At 28.6% G+C, this 23809-nt stretch overlaps 1 protein-coding gene across 1 annotated transcript in view; it reads left to right on the top strand.

Annotated features, from left to right (window-relative positions):
* Window positions 1–973: 973 nt before the first annotated feature.
* The window catches only part of LOC123301207 (diacylglycerol lipase-alpha-like), a 70886-nt gene continuing 48050 nt past the window's right edge, over window positions 974–23809 (top strand). The window contains exons 1-3 of the mRNA XM_044883942.1: window positions 974–996; window positions 1191–1402; window positions 22099–22200. Of these exons, the coding sequence (XP_044739877.1) occupies window positions 974–996; window positions 1191–1402; window positions 22099–22200 (337 nt within the window). The remainder of the gene's footprint in view (window positions 997–1190; window positions 1403–22098; window positions 22201–23809) is intronic.

Genomic DNA, 23809 nt, shown 5'->3' with positions numbered 1-23809 from the left:
AATATATATTCTCGTTTTATATATACGTTTGACTTTTTCATAGAAACTCTTCTATATTATTACATATATTTTGTTATTGATAGATTGACATTGTCGCCACAAAGGTCAAATGGAAATCACATTGATGTGCTCGAATCGAACAAAATTTGACGTGACAAAATAACGAGAAAATGACTTCTATTCAAATTTCATCTTTTAGTTTCTCCTTATTGGTGTATTTCCTTGCTATAAAAACCTGATATGATTTTTGTACCTGAAACTTTTCTAGTAAATGTAACCAGATCAACGTCAATAAGTACTTTGTTTTGCTTTTAATTGGTGTATTTGCACACTTGGTGTTTTTACAAATATACAAAAGCACATTGACATTCTTTAGAAAAAGACCCCGCAATATTAGATAGGAAAATAACTCTCTATGAAACTTTTTCTTCCCACCCTAAAATGTTCTTTGAATCATTCTGATCAAAAGCTCTCACGGCCACAAAACTTTTTAACGAGTAGTTTTCGAGCAACGGGCGATCAAAACTTCACATTTATTATATTTATAGTATCTATAGGACTAGGAAAATGGCTTTTCTGTGAAACTTTTTCAAACCACCCACAAAATATTCTTTAGATCGTTCTGATATAAAGCTCTCACAGCCACAATATTTTTTAACAACTAGTTTTCGAGCAACGGGCTATATAACTATAATATATGTGTATTATATATAACAATTACATTTTTGATATGGGTGGGGTCGAGTTACTTCGTTCTTATCCAAGCGACAACAGTTCTACCGCCCCCATTCATTATAATTGTTCACACTGCCACTGCCAGGATTCAAACCCGCAACTTTAGTCAAAGTAGACAAACGATCAAAGTCTTAGACCGCTCGGCCTTCTAGGCTCGTAAGATGATTTATATGGATTGAAAGACTGTGAAAAAAGTATGTAAACCAAGGATAAACTAATATTTTCATTATATAAAAACATGTTCCATTTCGGTACGGTACGGTATTTCTTTGTAAATCAAGACATATTAATTTCTATGACACAATTAGTACATTCATGAAAAGGTCATTATGATACACAATAACATTTTGATCGAACTTATACAAAACAACAACATAATTTTTAATTGATTTTCTTTTATCCTTTTAAGAACCTTTTATTAACAGACTTATGTGATTTATTTATTTTTGTTACAGGATAATTATACTGGCAGCATTACTATTTTTAGTGGAATTTAATTTACAAGAAACATGTATACTCTATTTATGGGAATATACATTAGTATACTTAGGTGTACTAGGATTATCATTATTACTAGAGTTAGTAATCAGTATTGTTGCCTTACGTGGAAGTATATTGGATACGGGTGCAAGATCATCAATGCAATATTTACTTTATGTAAGATTGGGTAAGTTTTTTTTAATTATTTTTTCTTTTGTTGGGACTAGTTGGTAAAGCCGACTACCCGGCTACATTCGTAGTCGGTGACAAGTAGGCATAAAGTGCCGACTATCCGACTTCTTACTTTGTATGTATTTGTCAATAAAATATATATATATATATATATAATTAATATTGGCTTGGATGTCGGTATTTGATATGGTTGTTCATACGCATAGTATTTGCAGTTTTTCCCTTCCCACCACGAAAAATTATCATTGATTTTAATTGACTTTACGGGAATTATTCTCCAATTGGTCAAAAAGAAATTCATACACGAGACTTTCGATTCTTTTTGACATGATTAAATAATGTTTTAATTGAAGCGTGTCCAGGTCTAGCTGATTTAAACTTTAAATTTATAATAAAAATTATTATTTAATGCGGATATATTGTTAAAGACCCAAATGGACCAGGGACAATGCTGCCTGCACCAGCCTTAATATTTTATAAGGAAAGACTTGGAGGATCCTTGGGGATGAATACGAAATCTACCAAAATAAACACTGATATACTGCTATTGATATTTCGTATGATTTTTATTAATTCGATGTGTTTGAATATATTATACAAAGTTATCACTGGTATTGAAATTTGCTTGAGTGTTTTAACGATATTACAATCGAATAATTATTGTATCTTCAAGTTGATTAATTACTGTCTAATTCTGATCATTAAGTGAGACTTTAAATACAAAAACTTTTAGGTCAAAATATTAAATATTGTGACGTAAAATTAACAATATTAAATATTAATTTTGCTGACTACAAAATTATCAAAACTAATTCTTCTTTCTAATTACTAAATTTAGGTTACATTAATAAAATATTACTTAATAATAATAAAATATGATTGATTTGTACAGTTTTTTTAATGTTTTTCGTCGTGCCTTGATCCAGGCTACTACAAAATATTACTGGGGAAGTTATTTTTCCATGTTATAGTCGGTAGCTTAGAATAGAGCTACGATAACAAGCTCAAACTGTTTTTCAGCAGGCGTTGATTCAATAGAAGGCTATTAAAAACCCGTAGTAATTGGCAAAATACTACTTAAACGTATGAACTAATAAGAAATGGCCCACTTTTTAACACGCTTTTATTAGCTTCATACGTATGTTAGTATATTAGTATGTTTATATTTAACGGAAACTAGGAACATTCTTTTGACCCCTTAAAAACGTCGGATTGATTCGAAATCTGGTATACTTATCAAGAACCGATGACAATACAATAATTTAATAAGTTTATTTGATTATTATGATTAGGATTTTCAGAATAAACGATTTCCATATCTGTAAATGTATACATTTACTTGCGCTCCCACCATATTTATACTGAATTTTTGATAAATAAATATTATTGGAAGAAACTAAAAAACACAAAATAAATAACAGTTTTTAAAAAACTAAAAAACATGCTTTGGTAACTAGCTGAACTAAAAATCGAACACAATTTCTCTAAATTAATAAAAATCATTTTATATTTTATAATGACTTTACTTTTACCAATATCAGTCTAAAAGATATTTACAATAATTGGGCACCTCACGCTTTTTTACGTAGTAGTCTATCCCATTACGTAATAGTCTATATTTCAGTCATCCCATAGATTTCTGTTGTTTTTTTAAGATTTCTGTTGTTTTTAGCCTGCTTATGACTGCAATACCAATTTTCTTAATAAATTATCGTATCAGTCTTGTTATTATTTAAATTGGGCGCCCAAAATAAAATAAAAATTGTGCAGATAATTCAAGCTTTATTTTACTTTAAAAAAAAGTTTTCCTTGACAATATCTTAAAGCTCAAATATTTCGGGAAAACAAATCATACAATATGTATAGTACAAGGTGATGACTACAATATTTACTCGCAGTGAGATTTTTATGTCTATTTTTTGTTGAAAATAATATATTCAGTCGTTATCTTGTACACTTTTGATGAACAAAATTGAACATATTACACTAGAAAACCTTTTACTACTAACTTTTGTGAAGTAAATTTTATAAATTTATGTGCTGATTTCAAATATGACCTCAAAATTACTTTTATTTTTTTATTAAAAAAATTGTTATCCTTAAAATTCAAAAAACGCAATATTTTTGAATTTCTGTAACAATCCTCGACAATTTGTTTCCACAACATACTTAAAGGCATCTGCTCGCCCCCATCAAAATTCAATCAGAGAATGGACGTTTCGAAAGCGACTCTTTTAAAAAAGGAGATATTTCTTAATTATATTATCTTTAACTTTTGAGATAAAATTTCTTAACACAAAATCAACTTTTACTTCACATGCAATTCATTGTCACCCACGGAATTTATTATAGAGCAAGAATATCAATCCATTTCGACCTGTGTAAAATTATTATATAATAAAGTATTGTATACAATATTGGAATGACGAAAAACTTCAGACAATGCAGGCATAAAATATTATTTCATTCTTCAATCTTTCTAAACGAGATCTATCCAACGGTTAAAGATTTTGTGTTCAATACAGCTTTCTGTTTTATCCTTACCGCCATTACGAGACGTTATATACAGATTTAAATTTGTATTTTGAGTTTATCCGTATAAAAATCATCCGATCGAAATTAAAAGCTATTAATTTTGAAGCGAATTATTACTTTCGTTAGTATGAAATTCTATTACCGAAAGGAAGATCAATATTTTTGCCTTTTATTGTATTTACTAACACTATATTCTAAATATTTTCTCTTTATTTTCGACAATATATTCGATATTATAGCTGAAAAAAAGTTTTTCAGATATATTTTCTATAAAAAGTATGTTTTTATTACAAAATCAATATATCTGTTAAAACCATTTTATATTATATTTCATAAAAAATATTTTTTTCACGCAATAAAAGAAATTTTCGTTTATTAAAATTTTATATTTACATGAAATTGTGTACGTCTTTGTCACATTGTCAGTAAAGCTTACTATGCTAATGTAATCATGCATGGAAACCTGGAAAAAATCGAGAACTACACTTAAGTATCGAAAATCTAACACGAGAAATAAATTAGTCCAAAGAATAGTGTCATTCTAAACATTTCATTCAGATCAGAGAAAATTATACTGAAAAAATATCATCATTAAAATCAAAAAATAACAATTTTCCTCTATAATATCGAAATTATAACCCATAAACAAAGAATGTAATCCTGCTATATTTTTAATATTTTCTAAATTTGTCGTCAAATTTAACTCACCTCATTCGATTTCAATTATGTGTGGCTCTTGTCCCGTTATCTAGCACAAAGGCGAATGATGGCGAAAATTACCATCAAAGATTTAAACAGATTCCAAAAACCTACCAAACTTTTTTAATTTTAAAGAAAGTCAGTTATTTCGAAGAAATCAAATATTCACTTTACGTGATTATCACTAAAAATTGCTTTAAAAATCATTTCTTACTTTGGATTAAAACTTTTTCTTAAACCTTCACAATAGCAAAACCTAGTTTTGGATTTTACGACTGAAATTTCTGGACCACCCTTTTTCGCCTACTACCGAAAAATAAATTTCTTTTGAAATCCCAAAAAGAAAAAATGGGACTTATTAAATTCGGCAACAGATTTGCGGCACCATCATTGAAATTTTTAATTTTTTAGCAGCTTTTCAACGATTTGTAACATTACAATATACCTACAGCTCAAGCTGAAGTCGAGTTTTTGTTCTAAGAAAATTATTTTTCTTAAATATATTTTATGAAAATGCATTGCTCAATGATAGTATTTTCTTCACGCGAAAACTGAAAAGTTCATTTAGATAGTTTGTTCAAATTCGAATACTGTGGAGTCTCAAAAATCGAAATCGAAGTCTTATAATCGCCCACCCCCACTTTCTGTCCTCCTCCGCTTTCTACTACATTCTCTACAATCACCCTGAAATGATATTGTTTATTTATATGAACATCGAATATGATTCCTTGCTTTGATTCTAAAAACACAATAGCATCACAATAGCACGTATTTAATGCTGTATGTACAGTGTCACTTAAAAACATACATTCCAATCTTTTTTTTTACAATGCTTTAGTTTCTAGTACTACTTAGGTACTCTAAAGTAAGAATCCTATAAAATGGTTGAAAACAAAGCTATAATATTAATTCTCATTAACAAAAAGTTTATCCGTACGCTGGACTTTTAAAAGCTCATGCTTTGTATAGTACATTTGTTTAAATAAAACGGATATGACTTTTAAATGTCATTCATTATATTAATTTCAATGAATGCACCACTGGATGCGAGTATTTAATGTTTTATGAGAGGAAACTTATATAAATAATTATATGCAATATAATCATGTTCAAAAAAATTAATGTACATAAGATAGTTACCTGAATAGGCAATAATTAAGCAATACATATAATTTCATTACTTTTAAACAATGTTTCGTAGAGAGCGCGATGAAAACGACATCTGACGACAACATTAAATCATGCTCTTAGAACATTAGTTAATATGTGTTGGAAGCTAATTATTTAATAAAAAAGTAGAATTTAAAGTAAACAAGTGAAAACAAACAATTGATTGAGTTAATTATTGAATTACCATGTAAAGACAGAGTTAATTACGCAATCGTTTTTTTACGACATATCAGTAAAGAAAGATAGCCAAATATACATATACATACATACATACACGCTTAACTTATATTCCCATATAATACAAACTATATAATTTGTGCCTAAGTAAACAGTGATGATGAAAAAATTTTTCAAACCAAAGTTGTATATTTTTTTATAAGAAATATTTTTTACGTATAAACTTTTGTTCTATCTCTAACGGTTTACAAAATGAGTTTTACGGATTCAAGACCCAATCATCATGACCTATGATGCTCATTTAAGAACTCGACCTCACTTTTTATGTCCTGAGCACTTTATAAAAATTTCATCATGATATCTCTTTTCGTTTTTGAGTTATCGTATTGACAGACAGGCGGACAGACGGACAGACAACCGGAAATGGACTAATTAGGTGATTTTATGAACACTTATACCAAAATTTTGTTGGTAGCATCAATATTTTTAAGCGTTACAAACTTGGGACTAAACTTAATATACCTTGGTATATTTCATATACATGGTATAAAAATATATTCTTCCTATATAAAACTTGATCGCCCGCTGGTGTTAGGCTATGTGTAAAACCCGACTGCGTTAAATAATGTCTAAAAAAAAAAGAAACAAGTGAAATGCTGTATTTTAAATAGCGTTTTAATTAAACATCAGATTTTTTCAAATTTTGTCAGATTTTACTAAGATTAAAATTAGTACATTTTTGAACCTGAGTGCTTCTTCAAAGATTTGGGACCTAAAGTCATCTTGTATTTCAAATAGGATCATTTTTTCTTTAACTCAACTGTTATTCAACAGAGTAAAATAAATAGTAAAATTTCAAAATAATTGAAACAAAAGGGGATTAAAATATTTACATACATATTATAAATTATATAAAGGTTATATGTTATTACCTACAATATGTTTAGTAAATAATGAAAACCACTATATTATGGGTTTCTATGCAACCTGTATGTGGGTTAAATATAAACAGTTGCATATAATATGAAATTATATACAATTATATTATTTAAAACTTCAAACTTGACAACAGTGAAATGTAGAATAAATGAATTATAAATTTGAATTTTATTCAAATAAAATAGCTACCTCAACCTAAAGGCAATTTTCGTTTAGTTGAGGTAGCTTATACAACAGTCGGGGAAAAGTACTATATACAGTCAGTTAGAGTAGTTCACACAAGTACGGTGAATGATCACTAATTTTTACGGTAAATGATCGTTCAAAGACCCTTGATCACAATAAACACAGTTTTGGAGCTTCTTGTGGGGCACAATTGTGAATAATTTCTTTTTAAAATTGGATTTCTAACACAGTACCTACTCACAATAATGTTAATTGTAAAAAAATTAATCGGTGATTGAGCTTCAAAATAGTTTTTATCATGAAAAAAATTTATCACAGATTCTGTTTAGGCAATAAAAACATTACTTTACGGCGTTTTCATTTGTATCACGTAATTTACATTTACGTGATACAAATATTATTTTTATTCATAACTTCAATGATTTAAATTCAATGAATATAAATTAGTTGCTCACTCGACTAGTTTTTTGACTGTTGAACTACTTTAATATTCGTTGGGTACAAAATCAATTTAGCGCCACAGACGAAAATACTTACTACTATTTGGCACTGAATTCGGCTTAACCTTGACTAAGTCATTTCCAAAGTTATTCGGAATTCAATCACACTTCAATCAAATGTTCAAATAAATGAATATCTAAACTAGTCAGCTTTTTTCATAATCAAATCAAATAGTAAATAAAAACACGTTGTTAAATTGAATTATAGAATTGTTTCGAATATTTTATATATATATTGATTATATTATATTTGATATATTGAATTTTATCAAGCGTGAAAGAAGCAATAAAGTACATTTATTTATTAATTTGAAATATCCAAATATTAGATATTTCTACACAAAAGCTGTTAATGATACAAATATATAAAATAAAATTTCCTTTTTAATAAATGAGAATTATTTTTCATAGTATGAAGTTGGTAAATTTGCTATCTATGGATATAGCTGGTACGGAATAATATAATCACATCATTATGATCCAAATTTCATGCTTATTTACTAAGCAGTATTTTCATTTTGAAACTCCGCCCAACTCCATTAATTGATACATTTCCTTAAAGAGGAAATTCGCTAAAACATTATGTCATACGAAGTTTTTGTCCAGTTAAATTTGGTGTCCGTTTTGTGTTGCTTGCACATATCATGAAAAATTAAAGCCATTTAAAAACACTAGATAGAGATAATATAAATTTTATCTAAAATAAAATTCATTTTTATGAATAAATAAATATGTGTCCTACATTTTACCGGTTCTACCTTCTACCTTGTATATGCTTCGTTCACTTGTTTATTTTCAAAAGTTCATAGTTCACAAATAAAATATACATATATGAATCAGCATATGCAAGATAGCACACACAGCTAGCAAAAAACATGAGAGGGAATAAAATATAAAATCTAGACAAAAAATGGTTTTCATATATTATAATCTCCGGGAAGTACAATTCAATTCAGAACATAATAATGATGTGTCATCATAAAATATTTAAAAATCCAATTTCTTTTTCAGTGGTGTATTCCCTCAATTTATACGAGATAGTTAACGCCACTGAAATTTTGTTATTTTTTCTTCAAGCTATAGTGAAACTTGATTGTTGGCAATTTCAATTTAAAAAACAAAGACTAACGTTAAAGTTTCCATTTCCTTTGCACTCACATATCCCCCTTTTTGTTCACAATTTCATGGGGTTTATTAGTTACATAAGTCAAAATAAAATATTTTCTCAGTTGAATAGGTAGGTATATTATAAAATAAAAATAAATAATAAAAAACACAAAAAATTCATTTCTTTTAAAATTAAAAAAAATATATAATTTAAATTTCAATGTTCTCATTATTATCAATTCAACTGAGAAGTCAAATATTTAAGGAATATAAATCCTTATAATAAAATACTTATAAATAAATAAATCTAAACATAATAAAATTTCCAAAGCAAGTTGTAAATCACCTAATAACAAAATGTTTGTATCAATAGATTACGAATATAAAAAAAACAAAATCTTGCCTAAGGCTCTAGCAACACTTCGTCTAATAAGTCAACAAATACTCTTTCACTGCAGTTATAAAAGTCGATCTATTTTTTTCGATTATATTATTAATTGTCTTACAACTTACAAATTTATTATACAAGCGAATTGCCTGGGTTCGAGGTCCTAAATCTACACATTTGTAATCGCATAAGAAGCTCACATAACTGCCCTGCTGTCTTGAATAACGATTTATACTAACTTTATTCGTATTGAAATAATTTTTATTGTTCAGGAAAAACTTTAACAATTCAAGTGCATAAAAAGTGAAATGTCGAAATTTTCGTATCTTTAAATATGTCTCTTCAACTTTCAGTCTTTGTTAGACCAAATATAATTCTTTGTAAAATATAATTCTTTTTTTGTAAAGTAAAACTTTTTTAGCACAGTTATTAGAGCCCCATACAATTATTCCAAACGATATGATCGAGTAGAAGTTTGAATAATAAATAAGCAACAGAGATTTTATATCAATTCTTTTTTGTCATCATTATTTTTTGAAAACAAACTTTATTTAGTCTTTCGTCTAATGGATCTATGTGGACTTTCTTCTATTTAATGCTACTGTCAAATGTGATACCCAAAAATTGTATATTGTTTGATAAGCCGGGAATACTTTCTATCCCCTTATTATTATTGACTTTAAAATTTTGAGATTTATTCAAATTCAAAGATAAACCGATAGAAAGACACCATTTATTTACTAAATTAATTGCTCTCTCGATCATGTTGCCCAAAATCGATTCATTTCGATTATGTACAATCAGCGTGATGTCATTTTATCCCAGTCTGTTTCGCTTAGATACTTTCAATTCTTTTAGTTTTAAGTGTACTCATGAAAAGCTTTTAAAATAATGATGTATCTATCTTTAGAAATAATCTCCATGTTATATAAGTTAAAATTTGTATCTCCATAGTTTTTGTGCAGTGTTTTTAATATAAATGGAATAAATTATGAAAATTTTCTTTAAACTTCTTTATTTTTTTATTGTCCAATAGAAAGTTTTTTCAGAATATAAAGTAATGAATATTCGAGACATGCTTTAATTAATGTGTACATATTTCTAACATAAAAGAAAACTTATGCGATATGCGATATGCGAAAGTTTGTTCGATACGCAAATATATATATATATATTGCAAAATTGATGTAGTTTTTACTTAAAAAGCATTTGTCGAATAATTATAAAGTTTTGCATTATTAAAAAATCATTATGAACTTTTATGTGCAATTTTAATATCGTACAGTTTGTTACTAGAGAAGCAAAGCAAGCGCGGATCCACAAAGGGCGATTGGTATAATTACCCCTTCACAAATTATTTTAATAATTTGCAAATAACTTACAAGGCCCCCTACCTATGATATATACAGTTAAATAGCTCACGCTTAGATTGGAATATCTCAATATCTTTTATCTCTATTTTGTCATGTGGCATTTATTCAGAAAATTGAAAATATTTTGAACCCGAAAATTCTGAAGGTAATACTATCTTTATAATCAAGGTCATAAAAACATACTGCCATGTTCCTTCACTATTTGTTATATTAGTGTACAATACTATGACATAGTATGTATACATATAACCAATACACACACACACACAATTTCAAATTAAAAGATGAAGGAATCAATTTGCATATTAATTATGCACATTTTATTTGCTAGTATCTCAATCCACATACAGTGAAAAAATGTTCCCTTTTTTTTATTTAATACATCTTTTATTTAAATTTTATTAAATTCCTAAGAAAAGCCATATCAAGATTGAACTGTCATAAATCGAGTGAGTTAGATAATTGATTATTAGTTCCTGTGGTTTCGACTAAAATACTATACAAAGAGTGATATCCCGAAACAAGTATTTCAGGAGATACCTCAGAAACTTGTCGTTAAATCACAAAATCAACCACATTTTCATGTCTATTGATTGTTTAAGGTCATAAGGACCTAAAAAGTAACAAAAGCTTGTTTATTTCACTTCACATTTTTCATATGAGTGTTTTTCCAAATATCGCCTAAATTTCTCTGAATCGCCTGAATTTCAAAAGCATCTAGCTGAGTCCTATATAGCAAGTTGAGTCCATTTGAAGGTTGAGCGTGTAGAATTGAGATAGTCCGAAGCAATTCTAGTCTATTTCTAAGAAACTTGTTGTTCAATCACAAAATTTACCAAAGTAGGCAACGAAACGCACTAAAAAGTGAGACCCTGACAATTATAAAATTATAACTACTCAAAAAATGCACATGAAAAGCATACCCCCCTCATAAAAATTTTCCGGATTCGCTCTTGCAAAGAAACTAAAGTAAAAAATTTAATTTTTCAAGAATTTTTAATTGCAAAGTTTAAACTTCACGCTTTAAAAAATGTAGTCAATTCTAAAACATACCATACATGAATATTGGTTAGTTTCTTAAGGCCTTATTATTGCAGGCCTCTATTATGTAAGCAAATTTCAAAAATCGCTTTTAATCTGATATCGCCAACGGTTGAGCTGGTTATGGTTGTCAATGGTAGCGTCTATTTAAGCTCAAACGCAAACTATTTTCGATAAGGTTGGGTGATTTTTTGTTTGTGGGATGTATATTCATTTATCAGGTAAAGTTAACTTTGTCTGATAATTAATCAATCAGCTTCGAACGTAACATATACATCCGTTTTCGAAATATTAAAAAGCATAAAAGTTTTTGTAGTTTTCCAGGAAAAAGCACACTATTTTGTTAAAAATAATGCTGTCATGACATAAAAACAGACATAAAAAACTCAAACAAATTAATCATTCTTCAATAATATCAATACTATATTTAATTCACTTGATAAAATAATAAAAAGTGTTATTTTTTTGACAATAACCTTCATATATGTGTGCAATTTGTGGAGGAGTTCGAAATTTTATTTATTTGTATGAATTCAAGATTTCAACTTTAATTTCACACTTCCGACTTTCATTAAAAAAATTTCGAAAAACAGCATCCATTATTTTCAGTGAGGCTCTATAACCCCTTTAGCAACCATAATATATTCTTGTTCCGATTGGTGAACGCCTTAAACATTTTTGTCCTAAAAATTTTACTACTGAACTTGTTCTTAGACATAGTTTCTTAGTAACTTAGAAACTCGGGTCTGTGATTACAAAAGGCATAGTTGATGTCTCTTAGCCTCATCTTACAGTTATCTTTCAAGAATCCCGAAAGAAAAATTTCACCTACATACCGACTCTCTTACTCTATAAATCTGACGAACATGTATATCCAAAAAACACATTAAAGTGGCAAAAAAATGTAGCGATACCAAAAATTGATTGGAGAAAATCGCTATCAATGTTTTAAGTTCAATTATTCATGTAAACCCAAAATATAAGGTGAAGATCAAGCTCCCATATATATCTGACACTTGATACAATTTCCGTTTTTAGAACTATGTACTATTGAAATATTAATCAATGAGACCGATCTCTTGCGGTATTCCTCCCTCATATGGAAAATTGTCAGAGCAAAGCACATAGTTTTCATCTCAGGCTCTTTTTTAACCGACTTCAAACAAAAAAGGAGGAGGCTCTGAATTCGACTATATATATTGTTGCCTAAGAACTTTCGACTAGGTGAACCGATTTTGATGATTCTTTTTCTATTTGGAAGCTGATACTTTCCGCGTGGTTCCATTTCAATTTGGTCCAATTCTGATAATGGCGTCTATGAGAAAACCATATATATTTGCATTATATGCACTAAAAAGTAAAAAAAAAAATCGTATTCTTCTGAATAACAAACAATAATCAATATATTTTTCAGAGTTCTCCTAAGTAAAATGAAATAAAAAATATTAGACTACTTAAAAGTCAATCAAATTATCGCAATTTTTGGAGTCGGTGTCAGCCTAAGACACAACTGTGACAGATCAGTTTACTACATAAACTTGACTGACACCGACTCCAAAAATAGCAATAATTGTAACTACATTATCTTTTGGTAATAATTTGATTTGATATTTTTTATTTCATTTTACTTAGGAGACCTTTGAAAAATATTTTGATTATTGTTTGTTATTCGGAAGAAAACGCAATTCTTTTTTTACTTTTCAGTGCATATTAATTTGTTTCTGAATAGATTTATTTGGAAGTCGGTTTTTTTTTGTAAAAAGTTTTTTTACCTTTAATGTACCGATGGTAATATTTACAAAACGATTGCCACTTGTTATCATACTCAGTATCAAATACTCATTATTACGAGTAAGGAATGAAAAAAAAAGAGGAAAAAGGTACTCCGAATCTTCCATATCTTAATTGAAATATACGCTGGTCGCGAATATTTCAGTAAAATGTATAAAATTTTTTGGTCTACGTTTTTTATAAAATTGTGTGGCAACTTGCCAATAAAAAAATATAAAAAAATTGAGTATTTTATTCACATAATAATATTGTGTTATTTTATATGTATCATTACGTATACATTTATTATAGGTTTTATATACTACCATTAATAAATGTATGGAATAGAAGCAAAACACCCGTTGTAAAAACAATGGTACTAGGGTACTAGGGTCTCCTCGAGAATTCTCACCTCGAAAAATCCCGTGAAATATGTCTTCTGTCGAGACACTTCTTCCGTGCGCTAGGTAACTATAAAAAAACAAAATATAACATACAACAATGGAAAATGAAAGGATTTTTCAACGCTGCAACAAAACGACATTGATTAAATATACCGAAGAATTATATCCGAACTCCAATTCTGGTTGGACCGTAGTTTCCTTCCCAAATCAAGATAATGACGTATTTGAACATCAATTTAAAAAAAAAAAAAAGCCATTGAGACAGCTGAAATTATTGAAAAAATCAATCACACTCACATCACTAAAAATTTAATAAAAAAATAATTTCATTTATTTGAGTCTAATGGGCAACGAATGCCTACTCTAGGAAAAATAGACAAAGTTGCAATGATAATGAAGCCAACATCAACGGAGAATGAGCATGTTTTCTCGTTAACGGTAAACATTGTCACAAAAATTTGAAACCGCCTATCAGATTATGCTTTTAATGCTCTGATATTTCTGAAAGCCTACTTTATAGAATAGCATTAGTCTAATTTTTTTTATCCGTAGTTTTAACTGATAAAAAAACATCGGGTAGAGGACACATTATATACAATTTAATACATGTGTTAACGATATATACATTCGAACTTCTATCCAATAATTTTAATGGAGTTAGTCCATCCATCGATCGTTCGACATCATCATCAATGGTTGGTAGTTATTATGTAAAAACTTTTAATTAATTTATACAATTTATTCGATTTTTAATTAGTACATTCAAAGTAATATTGTTTACTGTACAAACCGTTTACAGAATGATCCCTTTCAAATGATAAAAAATACTAAGTTAATACAGTAATATCACAATAAATGTTTTCTTTACAATTTTAATTTACAGCCAACGTGATTTTGGTTTTCCTTGGACCACCACCTTAAAATATTGTTTTTAAATTACTTCTGCAAACCGATTGAGTTTACAAATCGGTATAGTCACTTGGGCCCCACTCTGCAAATCAAATATAAAAGATAAAATAGACAAGTGAAAACAAACAGTTGACTGAGTTAATTGTTTAAATACCATGTATAGACAGTATTGATTAGGCAATCAATAGTTTATTTTTTTACGTCATGTAAGCAAAGAAAGATAGCCACTCTTACACACAAAGTAATAAGAGTATCTTTCTTCTCACTTCCTCAGTGGATATAGTATATGCTATAAACAAACAAACTCATACATAATATATGTAACGCATAGATAATTAATATTTATGATGTAACGTAAAATTTAAAATATATACAATACCTTTAATGTTCTGTATACATTCTATATAATGTTTCTAGCCTAATTTGCACCATCATGGTTTTCTAGCCTAATTTGCACCAACAAGAGTTGTTTATTTTTTCCTTAAGGAACATTCTGCCCATTTAAACTTTTGTTCTATTCTAACGGTTTACATGATGAGTAATACGGACCCAAGAGCCAAATAACTTGCTCATTTACGAACTCGACCTCACTTTTTACGTCCTAAGCACGCTATAAAAACTTGATATCTCATTTCGTTTTCGATTCACGAGGGCGACTGGCATGCATACAGACGAACTGACAGACAACTGAAAATGGACTATTAAGGTGATTTTATGAAAGCCTATAGCAAAATTTTGTTCGTAGCATTGGTATTTGTAATCGTTACAAACTTAGGACTAAACTAAGTATACCTTGATATATTTTATATATACATGGTATAACAAACTTGAGACTAAACTTTAACAAATATATACCTTGATATATTTCTTATACACATGGTTTAAAAACGAAAAAGGATTAAATAACGAGCAGTAAACAAACTTGGTTAAAAGTGCACAAACCTTAAATTTCAATCGTTTTAAACCATAAACAATCTTTCATCAAATGCTTCATGTATTCCCTAAGGTACTATTTTTAAAAGTACAACTATTGCTATTTACCTTACAGTTCAAAGCTTACAAAAGTATTTTCTAATATTCTAGGGATTTGGTTATACAAATATCAACAGTATAAAGCAAAAACTTGAAAGTCATGCACAATACTAAGTATGTTGTAATCAGTTGATGTGATGTACTTTTGTGTTTTCTCAAAAATTAATGAATATACAATGATTTTGCACTTAAATTGACAGATATTTATCTATTAAAAAGGATACTGTGTACAAAAAAAGGGTTTATGATATCCTTATAGATACCAAGAATCCAATATCATTAAACGATAGATTTTATGGTATTATCTTTAAGCATATCATCTCAACTGGTTTCACCAGACCTCGAAAGCAATAAATTTAATTTTAATAATTTCAACCGATTCTTTTTACCATTTTCTAATGAAAACATTAACTAGTACTTTAAAATTGTGGATTGTAAGCATTAAATATTTCCTTTTGAGTTCATTTTTCTTAATTCATTTTATCCGTCACAAACCCTCGAAATATTTACAGTACACATATGCAACATATTTATCTGAAAAAAGCGATTGTTTTATCGAGGTCTGTACGTGTAAAAATATTACAATGTAAACATGTATGTAAACAGTCTGTTTATGTACATAACCATTTTTCTTGTATGCAAATCAAAGCCCGAAATATTAAAATACAATCATAAATTAATGAAATTCCCATTAATTTTCTCATATTTATATGGATTAATTCTCGTAACTAGTTTAGTTTTCGCTCCACTTTTAAGACCTAGTTATTTTGATAATTTTAAGACTTTTCTCTTAGTTCTGTTTTCAGAAGCAATGGTTAGGCCTGAAAAGTGTCGTGGGCGACCCGATAGGAACCATGTTCTTTCCGCTATAATTTATTTATATGTTATATATATTTTTACTTAATTTAAAAAAATTTCTGAAATGAAAAATTTTTTAAAATATGCTGACGTAGATCAGTTTTGACCTGACAATCTTTCATATGAAAAGCGGGCACCATAACCACAAGAACACGGCCTCAATGAGAATACTAATAATATTTCAAGATAATACTAAAACTGTTAAAAATTATTTGTCGGATAACCATTCGCATTAATTTAGTTTATAGATCTTCGATCTCTTTCTTTTCTTCTCTTGTAGCTCCCTTTGTCAGTGGCGGGATTTTATAGAAATCGTTTCGTATCGCGGTCAGGTCAAAAGGCTATGTTTATACTAAAATTTCAAGTCGATCACATCATATCATCCATTGGAGATTAACACAATTTGTATCATGGAGTTAAAAATACTGTATAGTGTTGTAAAAATATACTCGAATTTCCAGGTTCGGCGACATATTTTCATTTACGATTAAAACAAAATAACATGTGGAATATGTTTTATCCTTTTTTATTATCCAAAGGTATATTTTATGTCTATACGTATATAATGGATTATGGTTAATACACTTTAATTTGCAGAAAAATGAAAATTAAAGCCGAAACTATACTTTTTGTATAAAAAAAATGCCACAGCAGAAAAAAACACAAAGAATAGTACTATCAAATAAATTAATTTTTATAAAAAAGAAAATCCTTTTTTTATATTTGTATCCCTGTACCGGGATTATAATATTATATAGGTATAGGTACTATTGAAATACAAAAAAATTGATATTAAATAAATATTTGAAAAATATACGAAAATTCGAGAAAAGTCATATTTACACATTTTTCTGATTATTCAACAAAAGCTTTCGACAGAAATATTTAAACTGAAAATTAATATAAAAATATAAGGTAACGTACTACAAAGTCTACAAAGTCTACAAAATGGATTCTCAAAAAAAAAAAATTTTCAGAGCTATCGGATCGTGTTCAACTTGGAATTTGAATTTGATCTCATTGAAACTATTATATTGAGAATCATAAATTTGATCAAATTTTAAAAATCAGAATTGATTTAGAAATAATATTTTTACGCAAAACGAAATTAAAATTATTTTTCTAATAAACTGGACTTCTGGGAACTGTTTCTGGGAACTCTTGTATTCATGAATCATATTAGCACCCTCAAAAATAGTTTGGCGTGTGTTTGTGGGATGAAAGTGTTATTAGATCGTACTTTAGAAAATGGAAAGAGCTTGTTGTATGTCTTAGAAGCGATTACTTCCATGAAAATTTAAGATAAAAATGCCATGATCCAACGTCTAAAATTTTAAACAAATCATATTGATATCTTACACCGTTTTGTTTATTTTTTTCAACTAAAAAATGTAACTCTTATCTGATCAACCTTTAGATGTAAATGTTTGAAATGTATATTACATCATTTTCCAGTAGGTATATGAACTACTATGTACATGTTAAAACAAATATTTAACATTTTGTTAAACATTTATAAAATGTTCATCATTAAATGATGTATTCAAAACTCGTAAGTTAGAACATCTGTAGTATAGTGTTCTTAGGCTTGCCAACAATATTTTATAATGGGGCGACCCTCATTATTTTCGATAAATATACTTTATACTTTTGCATGAAAATAAATTATGCGAAAATATTTTATTTCCAATCTTTACTGCGATGATAATTACTGAAGTAATGATTGATACTTGTAAGTCAAAACAGAACGTAAGTAGGATGAAAACGATTATTTATTTTTTATCGATGATTCTTCACTTTTTATAGATTTAAGGTGAAAGTTTTGATTTATTGCACGGTACATACATATAAACCAAATACATGCTTTTTAGTCAAATAATATGTTATTTTTAGCTTTACAATACCACGCAACTACAAAAATATATAATATATTGTGTACAAATGCTGCTTATAAATTTGATAATATAGGTATCGCTCTTTAATCATCAGTACTCTAACTATAGTCGTCTCTGTTCATCAAATGATGGATCTTCGATGAACTCATAATTAAATTAAAATTTTGTTTTTATAAATTCGGGACCCTTATATTTATATGGTATTATTATAAACTACAAAATTGTCTAAATATTTTAGATAGTTTTTTTATCACACTCTCTAGATTTTTTGATATAGAAAGATCCAAAGGATAATCTATATGAATCTTCATTTTTTCAGCCAACTTTGAACGATAAAATAATAATAAAAAGCCCGATGACCTAGAAATTTTTGGTGACTTTTGGAAACTTTGTTAATCAAAAAATGTATTTATAAGGTTTTATTAAAATCCCTAGTATTATTCAATCCTTGTATACCTCCTTAAGCTAAGATTGTAAAACTAGCATTTAAACTTTCATAGACAGTAAAAAAGTACTAGCATATGTTAGCTTTCCAATCTCCTTTTCAAACAATTTGATACGTTTGGCAACCCTAAGTGTAGTATATGTTTTATATTCTGTTAGAATGTTATATGTATGAAATACAATTTAGAAACTAACCTAAAGTATATCTATATAATATTATATACTTTATTAAATTCTATACGCCGCGAAACTTATACATATATTATATAATACAGGTTTCATCAAAATATTATTCTACAGTGCTACTCAATCCCATTGTGATACTCACGACACATATCTTTTGAAACATTTCAATACTGCATGTTACAGTTCGTTTAGAAAAGTTACTTGAATATTTCAGGACATAAATTCTCCGCCAATATAATGTGTTAATATGGAAAAAGCTGTGAAAAGTATCATGTATGAGGGTCTTTGACATATATATAAAAATTTCTACACAAAAATTTAACACAAATGTAGGTTTGATTTCAAAATAATAATGACTCAGAAGATGATATTGTCTCCTCTTTTATCATATAATTCCCTACGTTGTTGTTTGCCTAGCTTCAGTTTTGAGGTTCACTACAGTAAGGTTACTTCAGTAACTAGGCCAAGAGTTAATTATGATACCTAAGAATAGCCTGTCAAAATCTGTCAGACTTTTATAGACTGTCAAAATTAAAAGACCTCGCTGCTTTATGGACTATACAGCACTTTAAGTCATAGAACAACACCATATTTTATATCAAAAGGGTTGTTTCCGATCTCTATGACCAAATAATGGATTAAATTTCCACAAAACCTATAATCAAAACACAAGTCAGTACATGCACAAATCTTTTGCGGTTGATCTCGAAGTCGTGGAAATCACCATATTATTTTATATACTGATAACATCAACTTATCTCGTTTTGCAAAATCTGGCCCGTGACTTCCTAAAGAAAAAGACGCTTAAGTTCGTATATAAGAAAATAAAAAGAAATAATCTCCTATTTAGTTTACAATATTCAAGAGGCTATTTTCATTTACGAAAGTTTCCGTAGCGGGAGACTTATTTTTCAAGGAGTCTCAAGAGAAAATTGCGTGACAGGCTTAAAATTAAATGTTCATGAAGGGTGGAATTTAAGTAAGAAAATATGCTGACCTTAAAAACAAAATTAACTTTAAAATTTCAATTGTTGAGTGTCAGACTTTGTTGAGAGTTATGCATTTTTTGTTCAATTATCTTTTTCTTTGAATAACGTCCCCAATCATATTCATCAATAATTTTATCTTGTCTTCTTTAAAATTTGAAAAATCGCCAACTAAAAAATTTTCGCAAAAGAAAAAGTTGTCAAGCAAAGCCTTGACAATATCGTCTTAAAATTCAAGCCATTCTGAAAGGTCGAGCAAATACTACGCCTGTCTTTAGCGCTGTAATGTTTTTATGCATTCGGTAAACTTGTGTGTTATACATTTCATTTCTATAGTCGAAAACAAAACAATAATATTGTCAACTAGATAATAAAACGATATAATAGTTTTGCATGCATATTTGTATCCTACAAATTTGTTTTGAATTGAAAAGTTGATTTGAAATGAGATAACAGAGAATTTCTTCATTTTATTATTTTAATTATTTTCCGATCCGACAATTGATCACTGTAATAATTGTAGTTTATTGAAAGTATTTCCAATTTAAATTGAAAGCTAAAATAAATGAAAAGCATTAATAGCTTCTTCTTTAGACAGCTTAGAAAGATTCAAAGATCAGATTTTCCCGTTTGAAAATGAGTGTTCCCTATTCAGCTGTGTTGTAAATACAGCAAGAAACTATGAAAGAGATAAAGCAAATATACTCAGGTCGTTATCTATTTTGTAGTTGTTTCTACAGGCCTTTAACGTAGTTCCAGCATGGTATTTGCAGTTTCTATGTTAAAGAAATGGTACAATTTTTTTTTCGACAGAATTTAACGAAAAATTAAATTTAAGAATTTAATAATGCTTACTATTAATTCCCAAAGTTTCAGAAATTTTGACCGTTTAAAATGGGAAATAATTATGCCAACGTCCCAATTTCGATCAATTTACGTCAAAATTAATATCTCGAAAGTGAAAATTAATTTCTAAATTTTTTTTTTAGAATTGTATTGTATAAACATTTTTTTCTACTTTTTCTTCAATATATAATAATATCATAAAAAATAGTTGGAGAGACCGGACATTTTACATGCTTTAAATGGGACATGACCCTCAAAATCGCGAACTTTGTCTTTAAATATCTCGCGATCTAAACGGTCAAAAATTATGAAATTTTAGGAATTCATAAATAAAGCTATTATAAACCCGAGAAAAAAAATTCGGCCAAATCTGTCGAAAAGTGATTTCATGCTGGTACTACCTTAAGGAAGACACAGATATTGGCCGCACAGTCGCTTTGTATCTTTCTACACAGCGATCAATTTTATGCTAATATTGTTCAGTCCATTTTCTATGTTTTTGGGCTGTAGCTTCTTGAAAACAAAATTAGTTCAGTTTTCTTTAATCAGACACTTATTTATGAGATAAGAGCTATCAATCTCACGAAAAAGTTGATTTCAAGACAGCTAGATTTTGAATATTCCTTGTTAGGAATGAAGTACGCCTGGCACCTCAGAGTTATTACATTTACTGCGTTTAATAGTGAGTATTCCCAAAGAAGCGAAAGTTGCCTATTTTGAAGTCATTTTGAGAAAATTTCTTGTTGCTAGACTGTTTTACTGTTGCGAACACCGCCCCAGAAATTATTCTACTAATTTAAAAAAATGTTTTCGTATGATTTTAGTGGTGGTGTCATTTTATATGATTTAGTCTTATAATTATAGAATATAATTTTAATTTGCCAGACAGAATATGGATTATTTCACGCAAACGTACGTCTCAGGTGCAAGACGTACTTCATCTTTATCTAAGTTCAATAATTATGAAATATCTGAAATCCAACTGTCTGATTTTTCCTCTGAACAGAATAAGGTCATTTGCACAAAATATAGTTGGATCCGTTTTCCGTTTACTTTCGATTTTATTTATCAACGTCACCCACAGTAATCAAGACCACTATTTATTGTGTAACCCCCTGCCCAGTTGTGTTGATGATATAAATTTAAAAAAAAGCAGTCGAATTGATAACCTCCTCCGTTTTTGTTTGAAGTCGGTTAAAAATATTTTAGATTATTAATATAAAATGTTTTTCTTTGTTTTTTTCAGTAATTATGGCTGTAGAATTAATATGGCTTGTTGTGGGCGTCTTATGGATTGTTCATTATTACAAAGATTGTCCGATTGAACGAGCAAAAGAAACACTTTTAGGTAAGCGCATATAAAAAAATATCTTTTTTTAACGTTTCGATATTATTGTGTAGGTATTTTATTTTGTATTTAGTATAATTTTACCGTGATTCTTCTGATTTTTAATTTTGAATAGTTAAAACTTGGTATAGTTAGGAAACATTTAAAATAAAGTGTTACAAGGTAATTTAAAATATTCCTGTTTGTTGTCTAACATTGATATAAATTTTTGGATTAAAATCTTTGGAAGAAAACTCGACCAGGAAAAGCCACTTTTACTAAACTTTGACTTACCCTCGGAGCTTGTAAAACAAATAAAAGAAAACGTACAAACTAGCACTTCGAACATATTTCAGTTAAATCGCAACATTTACGCTAGTAAAGAAATAATATAAATTAATTTAAAATAAATTACTCAACGGCAATATATCTAACCGTATTGAATAATACTTAACTTGGGAAAGGCCCTCGCACTATCTTTATGGAAATTACATTTCGGTCAAATCAAACCTTTACCTCTTGTAGATCTTGATTTAAGCTATTGGCGTTCAAGTGTCAATAATCGATGTGTAGTACGTATGGAAGTGTTAGTGTGTGTACATACATTCTCCAACACACGTACAAAAAAAATTAATTGATTAGTTTTCTTATTCATTTAAGCAACAAAATATTACAGAGAAATTTTTACAGCTTAAATGATACAACCGCAATAATTAAAAACAAATTATTGGAATGCGACGGATGTAGCTCATGACAATTATTTGGAAATCAGAAAACATCCCAAAATTAAAGTGCATAAGTACTTCCTGAAGGAAATACTATTGAATGTGAGGAAGTTTAATTGGATTTATATTCAAAAATCACTATGAGGGTGGAGCAATGTATATAAATTTAACAGGCAGACATGCAAGAAGAACTATTGCTATTTTCAGAATGAAGAGGTTTGCTTGGGAAAATAAGAAAAACCGAAGCGGGGAGTGGGTGTGTGTTCTGTGTAACGGAATTGAAACGGTCGAACATCTTATAGAAGAGTGCTATGGGACAGTAGGAAAAGAAAGCGACGATATTTCCCTGGATGCTAAGAATATTAAAGATCTTAGAGCAGTATATAAATATTTACGCTTCATCTTGAACAAGCGTTCACAATATCTTTGAATTTCAGTCTGCCTCGTTGTACTAGTGACCAGATTTCATTTTATTCAATTACTTATGATATCGATTTAGTATTTTTATTTCTATTATTTATGTTTCATGATGTTTTTTTGTGTGCTGTGTTATCTTTTAGTTTCATATTATTTTTTTGTGTATAAGTTATGTAATGTTAACAATGCATTACTTTGATTAGCCAACTGGCATATGAATAAAGTTTATTATTACTAGTTTTTTTAAACACGCATACCTACCTATACACAGGGATTATTAAAATTCCAACATCCATAACTCATACACGTTTCTTTTTGGATCATCAAGCCCATTGTATATAATAAATATCCTTTTAATATGAGCAACTTGAACCGAGCCCCAGTTCTACTAAAATTAGTGCAGAGTACTTTATTTTCCACAATGTGTCTATGAAAATCAATAAAAGCCAGATGTATTTTGCAATTTCCTTTCTCATTACCGCCTATCA

This window comes from Chrysoperla carnea, chromosome 5, assembly GCF_905475395.1.
Source record: "Chrysoperla carnea chromosome 5, inChrCarn1.1, whole genome shotgun sequence".
NCBI lineage: Eukaryota > Metazoa > Arthropoda > Insecta > Neuroptera > Chrysopidae > Chrysoperla > Chrysoperla carnea.
The sequence above is the reverse complement of the archived record's forward strand: the minus strand, read 5'-3'. Positions and strand labels throughout refer to the sequence as shown.